The 12,834-nt window shown below is 56.5% G+C and overlaps 1 protein-coding gene across 1 annotated transcript in view; it reads left to right on the forward strand.

The window, feature by feature from the left end:
* CACNA1C (calcium voltage-gated channel subunit alpha1 C) overlaps nt 1-12,834 on the forward strand; it is a 386,005-nt gene that overhangs the window by 337,359 nt on the left and 35,812 nt on the right. The window contains exons 23-29 of the mRNA XM_052641427.1: nt 499-586; nt 1,090-1,197; nt 2,805-2,857; nt 3,137-3,283; nt 4,051-4,252; nt 5,053-5,211; nt 5,673-5,783. Coding sequence (XP_052497387.1) covers nt 499-586; nt 1,090-1,197; nt 2,805-2,857; nt 3,137-3,283; nt 4,051-4,252; nt 5,053-5,211; nt 5,673-5,783 — 868 coding nt within the window. The remainder of the gene's footprint in view (nt 1-498; nt 587-1,089; nt 1,198-2,804; nt 2,858-3,136; nt 3,284-4,050; nt 4,253-5,052; nt 5,212-5,672; nt 5,784-12,834) is intronic.

The following is a 12,834-nucleotide window of genomic DNA, read 5'->3' on the forward strand; positions in this document are numbered from 1 at the left end:
CCCAGCTTGGAGGTGGGGACCAGGTTTGAAGGTGAGCACCAGGTGCCTCCCTCGCCTGAAGCCCCGCCATTCGTACAATATATCTTCAAGACCATGATACGAAAAGCCACCAAGGGTTCAGATTACAACAGGCGCCACGCGGGATGCCAGGTGGTTCATGTGCATTTTCTCATTTGATCCTTGCAACAAGCTCATGAGGTGATCACTGCCCCGTTTTACAGGTAAAGAAACTGGGGCTCAGAACAGTTAGCAAGTGTATCCTCTGGCTGGGGTCTGGTGGAGCTCTGCCTCTCTACATCCCCTTGGCTGGGTAAACGCCCTCGAGCATCCTAACACATGGTAAATTCTTTTCCCGTGATTTGCTCACCAAGTCCCCGGCTCCCAGGATAGCTCCAGGTCCCTGCAGGTGGGAGACTTTCTCCAGGACTCCCATGCGCTCCCCCTCTCTCCTGCGGGCCCCGGAGCAGGAGTGGTTCACCCCACCATCCACTCCCCCAGGTCCAGTGCCATCAACGTGGTGAAGATCCTGCGAGTCCTGAGGGTGCTCCGGCCACTGCGGGCCATCAACAGGGCCAAGGGGCTGAAGGTGAGCCGACAGGGCCTGAGCGGGGGCCCCCAGCCCAGCAAACTCCAGCCAGGGGTCCATGTGAGGTGGAAGGCGGGGACAATGGCAGGGCCTCTGGGTTGGAACCAGGACCCTCCTGCTGGCACTCAGCCCACTTCATGTCCTGGTTCCAAGATGCATGGAGCCCCAGTAGAGGCCACCATTCACAATCCCAACTTTTCAGCAAAGCTTTTGCAGAAGGAGACCACATACAACCTCGGGCCCCATGCAGTGATGAGGCCCCTGAATCACTGCCCCAGAGTATGGGTTGTTAGTGGGGCTTTGGTCCACGGGTCACCCAGTGGGATATGCGCCCCCCCAAGCTCCATCACCCTGTGAGCTGGGAGCACACTTTGCCCCTTTGAGTCTGATCCCCACCACCCCCCACTCATAGTGAAGGGCTGCCCCTGCCCCCTCAGAGAGGGCCATGACACCAGGGAACTCAGCCAAGGCCAGGCCTGACCCCCCCTGCCTCCCCCCAACAGCACGTCGTGCAGTGCGTGTTCGTGGCCATCCGCACCATCGGGAACATTGTGATTGTCACCACGCTGCTCCAGTTCATGTTCGCCTGCATTGGGGTCCAGCTCTTCAAGGTGGGGTCTCAGCCAGATCTGCAGCCCCTGTCCTTCCCACCTGTCAGCTCCCAAGGACATGGACGGGAGCAGCCACAGGGGACATGGTGGGGACAGTGCTGAGTCTCCCTGGGGAGGGACGCAGCTGCCCCACAGCCCCTCCTGTCTTTCAGACCCAAGGAGGACTAACTAGTTCCCAGACCAGAGCAGAGCTAGTTCCCAGACCTGAGGACTAACTAGTTCCCAGGATGGAGGGGAACTAACTAGCTTCCAGACCCAAAGGCTAACTAGTTCCCAAACCCAAGGAGAACTAACTAGTTCATAGATCCAAGGGGGACTAACTAGTTGCCAGATCCAAGGGGGACTAACTAGTTCCCAGATCCAAGGAGGACTAACTAGCTCCCAGACCCAAAGAAGACTAAGTAGTTCCCAAATCCGAGGAGGACTAACAAGTTTCCAGACCAGAGAAGAACTAGTTCGCAAACCTGAGGAATACTAACTAGTTCCCAGACCCAAGGAGGACTAACTAGTTTCCAGACATGAAGAGGACTACTTCCCAAACTAGAGAAGAACTAGTTCTCAGACCAGAGAAGGACTAGTTCCCAGCCTGGAGGAAGACTAGTTCCCAGACCAGAGAAGGACTAACTCGTTCCCAGAGCAGGACTAACTAGTTCCCAAACCAAAGTAGGACTAGTTCCCAGCCCAGAGGAGGACTAGTTCTCAGCTCAGAGGAGGACTAACTAGTTCCCAGCCCAGAGGAAGACTAGTTCCCAGCCTGGAGGAGGCCTAGTTCCCAGACAAGAGCAGGGCTAGATCCCAGCCCAGAGGAGGACTAGTTCCCAGCCTGGAGGAGGACTAACTAGTTCCAGACCAGAGCAGGGCTAGTTCCCAGCCCAGAGAATGACCAACTAGTTCCAAGACCAGAGCAGGACTAAGTAGTTTCCAGCCCAGAGCAGGACTAACTAGTTCCCAGACCACAGCAGGACCAACTAGTTCCCAGCCCAGAGGATGACCAACTAGTTCCCAGCCCAGAGCAGGACTAACTAGTTCCCAGCCTGGAGGAGGCCAGCGTGTAGGCGGTGCTGCTCCATCAGCACCCAGCCCTCCAAGCGTGGCTGCCCTCAGCCCTGCCCTCCCTTCTAGAGAAAGGCAGGGGGGACTGTCATCCCTGACCCCTCTGTGTGGTCACCCACCTAGACCTGTGGGGCTCCCTGTGACCAGCAGCATGAGTCCCCCACCCAGGTGGCTGCAGAGCCCTGGTTTGCCAGGTTCTCGCCCTGTGCCTGGCAGGCCCTCCCCATTTCTGCCCCAGTCCTTCTCTCTCTGTTCTTTTCCACCAGAAGCTCTGCCCCCACCATGCACAGGGGCCCCGCTTTCCCCAAGTTTTCAACCTAAGTCCAGCCATCCTCCTCCCTCACCAGACCTGCCTCCCGAGCTCTGCTTCACCCCTGGGTTCCCTGTGATGGGGTCCCCGCGGCACGGCGCGTTTTCTGTCTGGGCTCTGCTCTCCTCACTCTCCTGTCCCAAGACTCCAGCACAGAGCCAGCTGCAGATATAATCACTAGACAGTTTTTGACCAACTCCTCGATTCAGGAACCTCTCCATCACTGTGCTCTTCCGCCTTCCAGGGAAAGCTCTACACCTGTTCGGACAGTTCCAAACAGACAGAGGCTGAATGCAAGTGAGTGCGGCGGGGACAGTCAGGCTGCCTGACTCTGGGTGGGTGAGGCTTGTCCTGAGAGGAGGGGTGCCCCGTTCTTCCTCCAACAGCAGTGGCAGCTGGATTTTGCCCATGGGTTGTCTGGTCCAGTTAACATAGCACATGAGATCATCTACTCCCGAGGTCTGCTCAGGGGCCAGAACTGTGGGTTTAAGCTCAGCCATCCCATCCCGCCCCCAAGCCAGGAGTCACAGGTCGGGGAGATGGGAGACCCCAGAATGAACTGTCTCCCTTCCGCAGGGGGAACTACATCACATACAAGGATGGGGAGGTGGACCACCCCATCATCCAGCCCCGCAGCTGGGAGAACAGCAAGTTCGACTTTGACAATGTCCTGGCCGCCATGATGGCCCTGTTCACCGTCTCCACCTTCGAGGGATGGCCAGAGTAAGTACGCAGATCCTGGCCAGTCTCACTGGTGTCCACACTCCTTTTAGAAACCACGTTTATCTCCATCCTCCCTAGGTGGTGAGGGTGTTTCTAGAACAAGCTGAAGGCCATGCGTGCTAAGTCACTTCAGTCGTGTCCAACTCTTTGAGACCCTGTGGACCATAACCCACCAAGCTCCTCTGTCCATGGGATTCTCCTGGCAAGAGTACTGGTGTGGGCTGCCATTCTCTTCTCCAGGGCACCGTCCCAACCAAGGGATCGAACCCAAGTCTCTTACGTCTCCTGCACTGGCAGGCAGGTTCTTTACCACTAGCATCACCTGGGAAGCCCAGACACAGGCTACCTGAGTGTAAACTAAACTACTGCTGATGGTCTGAGCGAGCCTGGGCATTTATATTGAGTGCTTTTATCTAAATGGATATCTGTCCTCAGATGGATCTTACGTTCACTGCAACATCCTCCGAGTCTCTGCTGAGAAACAACAAAGCTGTATTACTATTCACCAATATCTCCAGTTTTTGAAATCAAGGCCCATGACTTGCATTACATTTAGACAGTTCTTGCCAGTTTCAAAACACCTTCATATTCATTATACCAACTGCCCCTCCAGGTGGGAAAATCCGGAACTATTGTTCACACTTTGCAGATAAGGAATCTGATGCTCAGAGAGGTTGAGTGATTTGCCCAAGCCACACAGTAGTAAGAGACAGAGCTGGTCTTGAACCAGCTCCCCGGCCCTGCGCGGGCTGTCTCCCTGCCTCCAGGTTGCTGTACCGCTCCATCGACTCTCACACGGAGGACAAGGGTCCCATATACAACTACCGCGTGGAGATCTCCGTCTTCTTCATCATCTATATCATCATCATTGCCTTCTTCATGATGAACATCTTCGTGGGTTTCGTCATCGTCACCTTCCAGGAGCAGGGGGAGCAAGAGTACAAGAACTGCGAGCTGGACAAGAACCAGGTAGCCCCCACCCCCCAGAGGGCGAGAGGCCGGGCAGTCAGGAGGCTGAAGCCTGCGAAAGCTCCCCTTCTGCAGAGAACCCGAGCTCTGCTTAGGAAAGGAACTCCCCCCAAACCCCTGTCGGGGACCTCTGGACCCCTGGTCCACACCTTGGCTCTAGACTCACCATTCTGGCGCCTTAGACCCTTATCTACTACCAGGTTGATGACAGTAGACACGGAGCAAATAGGCTGGTTGGGTTTAGAAGCTGGAAGTGGAGACTGGAGGAGAGAGGAGGGCTTGGGTGAGTCCCGTCCTGACCTGGGGTCCAGGTACAGCGCAGAGGTAACCCGAGTCTAGTCAACCAAAGACCCCTTGGCCGCAAGCTATGACTTCTGGTCTGTGGACACTGGTATCTAAGACAACTGACTCAGGATGGGAAAGGAGAATCGCGGAGAGACGGGCCTCCGGAAGAGTCTTTAGCTGGAAATATCTGAGAAGACGGACTGTCAGTCAGTCAGCAAGCGTTTACCAACCATCCCTGAGATGGAAGGAAGGAGACAGGGCCCCCTCAACTACATCCTAATGGGGACCAACCAAAGAGGGTTCTCCCTCCTTAGGGGAATGATAGAACCTCAAAAAATGACCAAGTAACATCTGGTTCAACCTGTGAAACCCCTCCCGTTTACCCCCCGTGGCAGTGTGTGGAGTACCCCCCTCATCTGGGTTACTAACGCCTCCCGCCTACCCTAGCGGCAGTGCGTGAACTAACCCCACCGCCCCCCATCATCCGGGTTACTAACGCCTCCCGCCTACCCTAGCGGCAGTGTGTGGAGTATGCCCTCAAGGCCCGGCCCCTGCGGAGGTACATCCCGAAAAACCAGCACCAGTACAAGGTGTGGTACGTGGTCAACTCCACCTACTTCGAGTACCTGATGTTCGTTCTCATTCTGCTCAACACCATCTGCCTGGCCATGCAGGTCAGTCCCGCGGGCCGGCCGGGGTGCCTGGGTCGGAGTGGGGTAGGGAGCAGAACGGGGCTGGGAGGTGTTGCCACTTCGCTGGCCCAGTGGGGCAGGAGGGGCACCTTCCCGAGGGGTCAGAATGCCAGGACCCTGAGCTGAGGTAGAGGGCGATGGAGCACAGGTGACCTTACAGTGGCGTTGATCGTCCGGGGATGCCAGCTGTGTGGAGCCCACCTGAGGCCAGGCGGCCACGCAGAGCTGACCGCGATGAGAGCAGGGCCCAGGCTGTGCCTGCCTGCATTTGCGGGGACGACAGAGAGGGGAAGGACCCGCAGGGCTTCTTGAGCCCACCTGGCTCCCGCAGGTGTGGCCGGCCCCCAGGCTGCGTTCAGGAAGGTCTCTGTTGAGGGCGTGGCTGGGAGCAGGGAGCCCCCGCCTTATTTCACAGCCCCTCCGCCCCCACCCCCCACCCCCAGCACTACGGTCAGAGCTGTCTGTTCAAAATCGCCATGAACATCCTCAACATGCTCTTCACCGGCCTCTTCACAGTGGAGATGGTCCTGAAGCTCATCGCCTTCAAGCCCAAGGTAGGCCTTCTGGGACGGGCCTTCGGTCCATAGCGCCAGGGGCGGGCTTGGGTTGGTGGGGGCAGAGTCTCGGCCAGGGACTGGATCCTCCTGGCAATGACCGCTGCAGCCCAGGAGCCTTCAGGGCTTGCGCCAGGCCGACTCCTTGAAGCAGACTCTCAGTCCCTGGACTGACCTGAGGTCTGGACACAGGGAGCAGGGAGGTGCCTGAGCCAGCCTCCTTCCACTGGAGGCGGACTCGCCCTCGCCCCCGCACATCATCTAGAAGAGACTGGAAACCAAACCTCAACAGGCCCAGCCCCCCAAGACCCAAACGGGGTCTGTTCTCAAGTGGGCACTGCACAGACTAACAGCCTTGCTGCAGGGGCTCAGGCAGGGCCGCATTTGCTCAGGACTGGGCGTTAGTGCATCCGGGGAGCCTCTGGTTCCCCACCTCAGGGCTGCAGTCACTGCACATACCTTCCAGCACAGGACAGACCTACAAATGTCTGTGCGTAGCTAGGTATAAGCAGCTTTTAGAAAAAAACATTGGGAGAGATCAGAGCTGAGTGAGGCAGGACAGGGTGGGTTGGCTTCTGCCTCTTGGATCATCTGTGCCCTTTGTCACTGACTGGACACCCCACCACCACCACCACACACACGCGCACACACACACACACACACAGCCTCGAGGACGGAGGGTGACTAGGTTTGAGCAGCTCCTGTCTCTCTCCCTATAGACAGCTCAGCATCACCGTGTCCACTCCCTGGGCTTCACAGCTGCCCTAGAGGGGGTGTCCTGGGGGCTCAGGGGCTTCCAGCTGCTACACAACTTTGGGGGAATCAGTGAGAAGGGGTCTAAGAGGGTATTGCAGGGCAGGTTTCCGAACCTTTTTGTCCCCACTTCTACTGGTTTTTCTAGATGCAACACAGGTCAACCCAGGGGGGCTGAGGGGCCAAACTGCATGTCCTGTATTTCACTTCCATTCAGATGCTTACCTGCTCCAGAACTAGCAGGGCCAGGAGGGATGCCCCAAGGCTGTAGGTCGGATCCCTGTTTAGTGACAGGATCCTCGATGTCTTCTCTGAATTAATGTTCCACCAACATTTGTCAGTAACCTGCGGTGCTGCACACACCTCATTGCATGGAATCCTCAAGACACCTCTCTGAGATAGGTATTAGCTCCTCGTCTTAGAGAAGAAGGGAGTGGAACTCAGAGCAATTAAGTGTTGTGTTAATTACACCATTATGAAGTGGCAGGACTGGGAATAGAATCCAGCGTGTCTGACTTTGTAGTCGATGCAATTCCCTCCACACCAAGCCATTAGCAAGCACCTTCCTATGCCATGTTTTCTGCTGGGGACTTTGCAGAAGGAGGGAAACCCTTGAGGGGCTTCAAAGACAAGACAGCCGTGTTCTTACTGCACCAAGCCTCCCTCACCAGAGGGACCTGAGAGTCCAGAGTGTGGAACCCAGACTGAATGCAGAGAATGAGACCCTAATAAATGTCATTTAGTGATAATTATGGTGCTTTCCCACCTCCTCCAGGGCAGAAAATAGGCTCTTTTCACTTTCCCTTCCAAGCCCAGTCCCACTTAGGGGCAGAGAAGACCACGGAATGTCCCTGGCCATCTTCTGTGGGGCCCTATTCCAAGCCACATGGCCAGGGGGCCGGCAGGCTCAGAGCCCACAGCAGCACACCACAGGGAGGCTGGTGGGCCAGGCCATCGCTGAGCTGAGCCTCCATCTCAGATGACAGCTTCCAGGAGGGAACTGGCATGGTTTTCTCCAGTCTCATGAGATGTGCGGGTTAAATAGTTCAAAGGCTTGAGTCACTCTGCGTTGAGTCAGATGTGTTTCTGATGATGTCAGGTGCTGCTGCACAGCCCTGTGGGGTCTTCCTGAGTCAGGCTGCAGAGCTCAGGGGATGCATGAGACAGACCTGCCCTAAGGAGCAAGTGGCAGTGACGTTGCATGGGTCTAAGCCTGGAAAACACTGTCCCTGAATCCAGACCCAGGAACAAGCCAGTTACCTGGGAAGAAGCCAGTTAGGGTGCTCGGAACCATAAAGTGCCCCATCTCCTGTACATCTTGCTTTCTGTCATGAGAAAATGGGGTAAAATCAGAGCGACGTTTCCAAAGAAGTAAGACAACCACCCAGGGCATCTGCATTTCACACGCAGAAGGGTCTGCCTGTGCTTAAAGAGAAAGGGAAAAAGTCAGAGTGTTAGTCACTCAGTCGTGTCCGACTCTTCGCAACCCCGTGGCCTGTAGCCTGCCAGGTTCCTCCATCCATAGAATTTCCTAGGTAGGAATACTAGAGTGGGTTGCCATTTCCTTCTTCAGGGGATTTTCCTAACCCAGGGATCGAATCTGTGTCTCCTGCATTGGCAGGCGGTTTCTTTACCACTGCGCCACCTGGGAATCCCTCATTAAGGAACAGATTCCAGAAGCATCGCCAACATTTCCAGGCAGAAAACCAAACCAGAAAGTGTCTGCAGCTCTGGTGGAAATACTGAGCTGGCTCCACCCGACAACCAGGGCTCCTAACGTGACCGCAAGTCTGTGTTGCGTGTCTGCAGCCGTGAGCGTCAGCTGAGGAAGGGCTGTCAGAAAACAGGGGTGCAGGGGTGGACATCAGACCTGACAGCGGGTGTCTGAGGCTGGCCTGCTGGGCTTCCTTCTCCGTCGCTTGGTCTCTGTGGTCTCTGTGGTCTCCATGGTCAGTGGGTCAGTTTGTAGTCTGGCCTTGTTCTTTCCGTGTCCTTGTGGTAACTGATGTTTCTGGTCTTCATTTCCATCTGTTCTGCTCACCACTTTGAGAAATTAAGTCAGTTCAAGTAGATCTCTTCCCTGTCTTGTCTGAAGAGTGGGACAGGTGACAGGCATGTCCTGAACACCTAGTGGCCAGGGGATTTCTCCCCTGAGCAGGAGAACTTCCCTGGACATTCCCAGTGCCCCTGGGCCCTTTGAGACTGTGCAGGACTGAACTGGTCAGCATGAAAAGGCTTTGTTTAGAAGGCTCTGAAGTTCACTGAATAGCTGGAGTGTCCTCTTATGAATGGAAATTTATCAGCAAAGACAGAAAAGAACTTTTAAGATACACTTGATGATAAGCACTGAAATATATCCAATAGCTAGGAATGCATGTGTGCCAAGTCACTTCAGTTGTGTCTGAGTCTTTGTGACCCCACGGACAGTAAACCGCCAGGCTCCTCTGCCTGTGAAACTTTCCAAGCTTGAATACTAAAGTGGGTTGCCATACTCTCCTCCAGGGGATCTTCCCAGCCCAGGGATCAAACCTGAGTCTCTTGCAACTCCTGCATTGGCAGCTGGATTCTTTACCACTAGCACCACCTGGGAAGCCCCAGATTTGGGCAGGTCCCCTCAAACCCTCATCCTGGGTGGTTCTGCAGTGGAGTCCTGCTGTGGACTCGGGTGCCAACAGGGCAGGGGAAGACTCTCCCGAGACCCCAGAGGAGCCCAGCTGGTTCCCATCGCATCCCATCCCACCAGGGGAGGCTGTGGGTGCTTGTGCTCTGCCCACACAGAGCTCACCTCCAGGTCATCACATGTAGGTGAGATGAGTGAGTGAAGGCCTTTGGAACTTTGCTGGGGAGGAAAAGCGTAACTCCAAAGAAAAACCAGAGCAGATGTCCAAAGTGTGCATTCCTCAAACAACTTGGAGGGCCACCACCACCCACCCTGGGTCTCCCCTGCCTCCTGCTGCCCCACCTCCATCCCATACTGTTTGAGCTGGGAGGTGCCAGCCTCTTGAAGGTCAGGTCACAGGATAGAGCTGGCGGGGAGGTGGGAGGCAGGAGGGGGAGCAGCTGTGTGCCAGCCAGGCCGCCCCACTCGGCACCGGCAGCCCTCGATCACCATGATGTCTAAGGACATCGTGACATCGCATACAGTTGACATTATCTCTGCGAGATGGGATTTCATTGGAGGAAATTATGCTGAAGCTGAAACTCCAGTACTTTGGCCACCTCATGCGAAGAGTTGACTCATTGGAAAAGACTCTGATGATGGGAGGGATTGGGGGCAGAGGGAGAAGGGGACGACAGAGGATGAGATGGCTGGATGGCATCACTGACTCGATGGACGTGAGTCTGAGTGAACTGCGGAAGTTGGTGATGGGAGGCCTGGCGTGCTGCGATTCATGGGGTCACAAAGAGTTGGACATGACTGAGCGACTGAACTGAACTGAACTGAACTGCAAGGCAGTGGTTCCCAGTGTGACACTCCACTGCCAGCTACGCCCACCCCCCATATCCCAGACCCATGACCTGGAGCCCAGGAAAGACCAGAGCTTCTGGAACCAGGGGCACCGCCTCCCAGGCTCAGTCCAGCCAGGCCCTGACTCGGCTGGACCTCCTTCCCTGGTCAAGCACAACACTGTCTCCCCCTGCATTTTAGATCCTGCCTGCTCAGTCCTCACTAGGATTCAAGATGAGAACCCCTGAAGGAGCTTGGGGTTCTGTAGCCCACCTTCCCTCTCCTCCTCCTCCCACAGTCCTGGGCTCTGCTTTCCCCACTGCCCAGCCCCATCCCCAAAACTGACCCTGTGCATCAGGCCTCCCTGGGAGGGGCAGACTAACTCCAGCAACCCTGACAGTTGCTGGACACACTGGGCTTCTGGCAGGTGCAGGGCTCGCCTGTGTCCCACCTCGCCCCCAACCATCACTGGAAGGTCGTCATAGGTGGGAAAACCTCGGCGCAGAGAGATGCGGTCATCTGCTCAGGGTCACCCAGCCAGGAAGTTGCAGAGGGAGGACTCGAACCCAGACACCCTGCCTCCAGGGCTCACGCACTACACCGCCTCCTTCAGCTTGGAACAGCTCCAGGCATGGAGTGAATTGGGGCACAGATGATCCGAGAGAGGAGAAGTCCGAATTCTCACGCAGGTGCAGTGCATCATGGGATGCTAGGGCAGCAGTCTCTCCTTCCCAGAAACAATGGGCTGAAGCCAGGGCTGGTTGGGTCCATAAGCCAGTGAGTAGAGGGTTGGAGCACTCAGGAGAAGGGATAGTTCCTAGCAGATGCTGGCCCGTCAACCCCAGGCTGGGGGTCCGCTAACCCTGCAGGCTTAGAGAAGGCTTCCAGCCCAAAGCGCTATCCCAGTGACCAGCCCTGCCTGGCTCTGAGGAGCTGGACCTTGAGAGGTTTGGTTCACCAGTTAAGGGAGAGCCCAGAAACCCTTTTCCTGACCCTGACTTCCACCAAGGAGAAAAGGGGTGTGTGACCTGGCTCCGGTCAGCTGGACTTCTGAAAGTCTGTGGCATTTTCCCGGTCTGCTTCCTCCATCACCCCACAAACCTGTGTCACCCGAAATTTCCAGCAAACAAGTCCCATCCCCCTGGGGATTGGCAGGTGTGTCCTGGCAGCCACTGACCTCCTGGAAGGCGTCAGCTGTTTCTGGGGTGGGTGTGGAACGGGGTGGAGGAGGGCCTGAGAGCTGAATCAAGCCGTGTCCATGGTCCAGCTTGGAAGATTGATAGAATGGGGGTGGATGGGTCAGGGGGGCTGGCATCTTAAAGGGACCCTGTCAACCCCCTGCTCGGGCCATGTGTAAACCTCCTCTGGGTGGGAACTGGTGGGCTCTGCCGCCAGTGGAGGCCCTGGACCCACAGGTCAGATAGGTCAACTGAAGGCCCCAGCAGCACAGCCTGCAGAGGGCAAGGCAGGACGTGAGCAGAGGGAGCCTCCAAGGGGGGCGGCCCAGTCCCTGTGCAACCAGAGAGCAGGGGTGACAGGCGATGCTTTCATGGGGGCGGGTTGCAGGGTCCCAGGGCCTGGCTCCTGCCCTGTGCTCGCCCGCTGTTAACCTCCTGTCCACCGCTTCTGCCTGCCTTCCTCCCTTGTCTCTCCCCTCAGCCGCACTGCGGACCCAGGTGACCCACCCGTCTGTTCCAGGTCCCTCTGGTGAACCGGAGACTCCAGTCTTCCCTGCGAACAAGATGCCCGCCGCCCTCTCTCCTCCCCTTGGCCCCAATAACGCTCTGTCGCCGGGTTTTCTAGGCTGGATGCGGGACGTCCTGGACTCTTTTCTGGTTCCTGCTTCCATCCTCTCTCTGCCTGAACCCCCTACCCCTTCCCTCCTGAAACCGTTTTCCCCCCTGGAGGTAGCTCCCCAGCGTTTTCCAAAAGTGATGTTGAACACATGCACATTTGTCCTTCGTTTGGGGTCCTCACTCTGTCCCCCTGCCCTCAAAACCGGCGCTTCCCATGTGCCTGAAATGCCATGTCAGCACCCAGGAGGGGTTGGTTCTTTCCTGCTCACAGCTCAAATGGGAGAGCAAGTCTCTTTCTGCCCCAGGGGCCCTGTGATATTCAGAGAAACACTCGAGGAAGCTGACAAGATGGCCAGGGTTCCAAGTGACCCTCACTTCCCCCATGCCTTGAGCCAACCTCCACTCCCTGCCGGTTGTCCAGAGGCTTTGTGGTGGCATTTCTGCCTACATGGGCAGAAATGCTTGGGAACTGAGAAGGCCCTGTCCCTGTGACCTGACCTCCGCACTAAGAGTAATGAGAATGGCCTGGACAGCATGTCTTGTGATCCAGCTGAAAGGGGGCACAGCTGGGAAGTGAGGGGTCGAGGAGCAGGATGGAGCTGGGAGAAATGGGCAAACAGAAGACGCCTGGCTCCTAAGAGTCAGGAACACAGAGGGAGAGTTGGCCACCCCCAGGAGGGCTAGGGAAGGGGGCCTGGGAGACGCTTAGAGTCAGGGGCTTCCCCGGAAAGACCAAAGGGGCAGATGTCCTCTCTTAAAGTAGACACATTCCCCTGGTGCTGACCCTCCCCACTCCACCCTCCGGGAGAGTAGCCGCCCAACTCCTGGAATCCTGAACCGCGAGTGTGCATCCGCGTGTCCCAGAGCATTACTCCCTGACCCCTCCACTCTGAGAGGACCCGTCCTGTCTTTGTAGAGAGTTTGCCTACCTAGGACTCCTCATGGAAATGGAGACAGTCAGTCATCCACATGCTTCCAGAAATGTTTCAAAAACATGCGTCTGTTCCCTTCCCCAAATACAGTGTAAAACAGGCAAAATCCACATGTGCAGGAC

The sequence above is a fragment of the Budorcas taxicolor genome, chromosome 5 (genome assembly GCF_023091745.1).
Source record: "Budorcas taxicolor isolate Tak-1 chromosome 5, Takin1.1, whole genome shotgun sequence".
In the NCBI taxonomy this organism is placed as follows: domain Eukaryota; kingdom Metazoa; phylum Chordata; class Mammalia; order Artiodactyla; family Bovidae; genus Budorcas; species Budorcas taxicolor.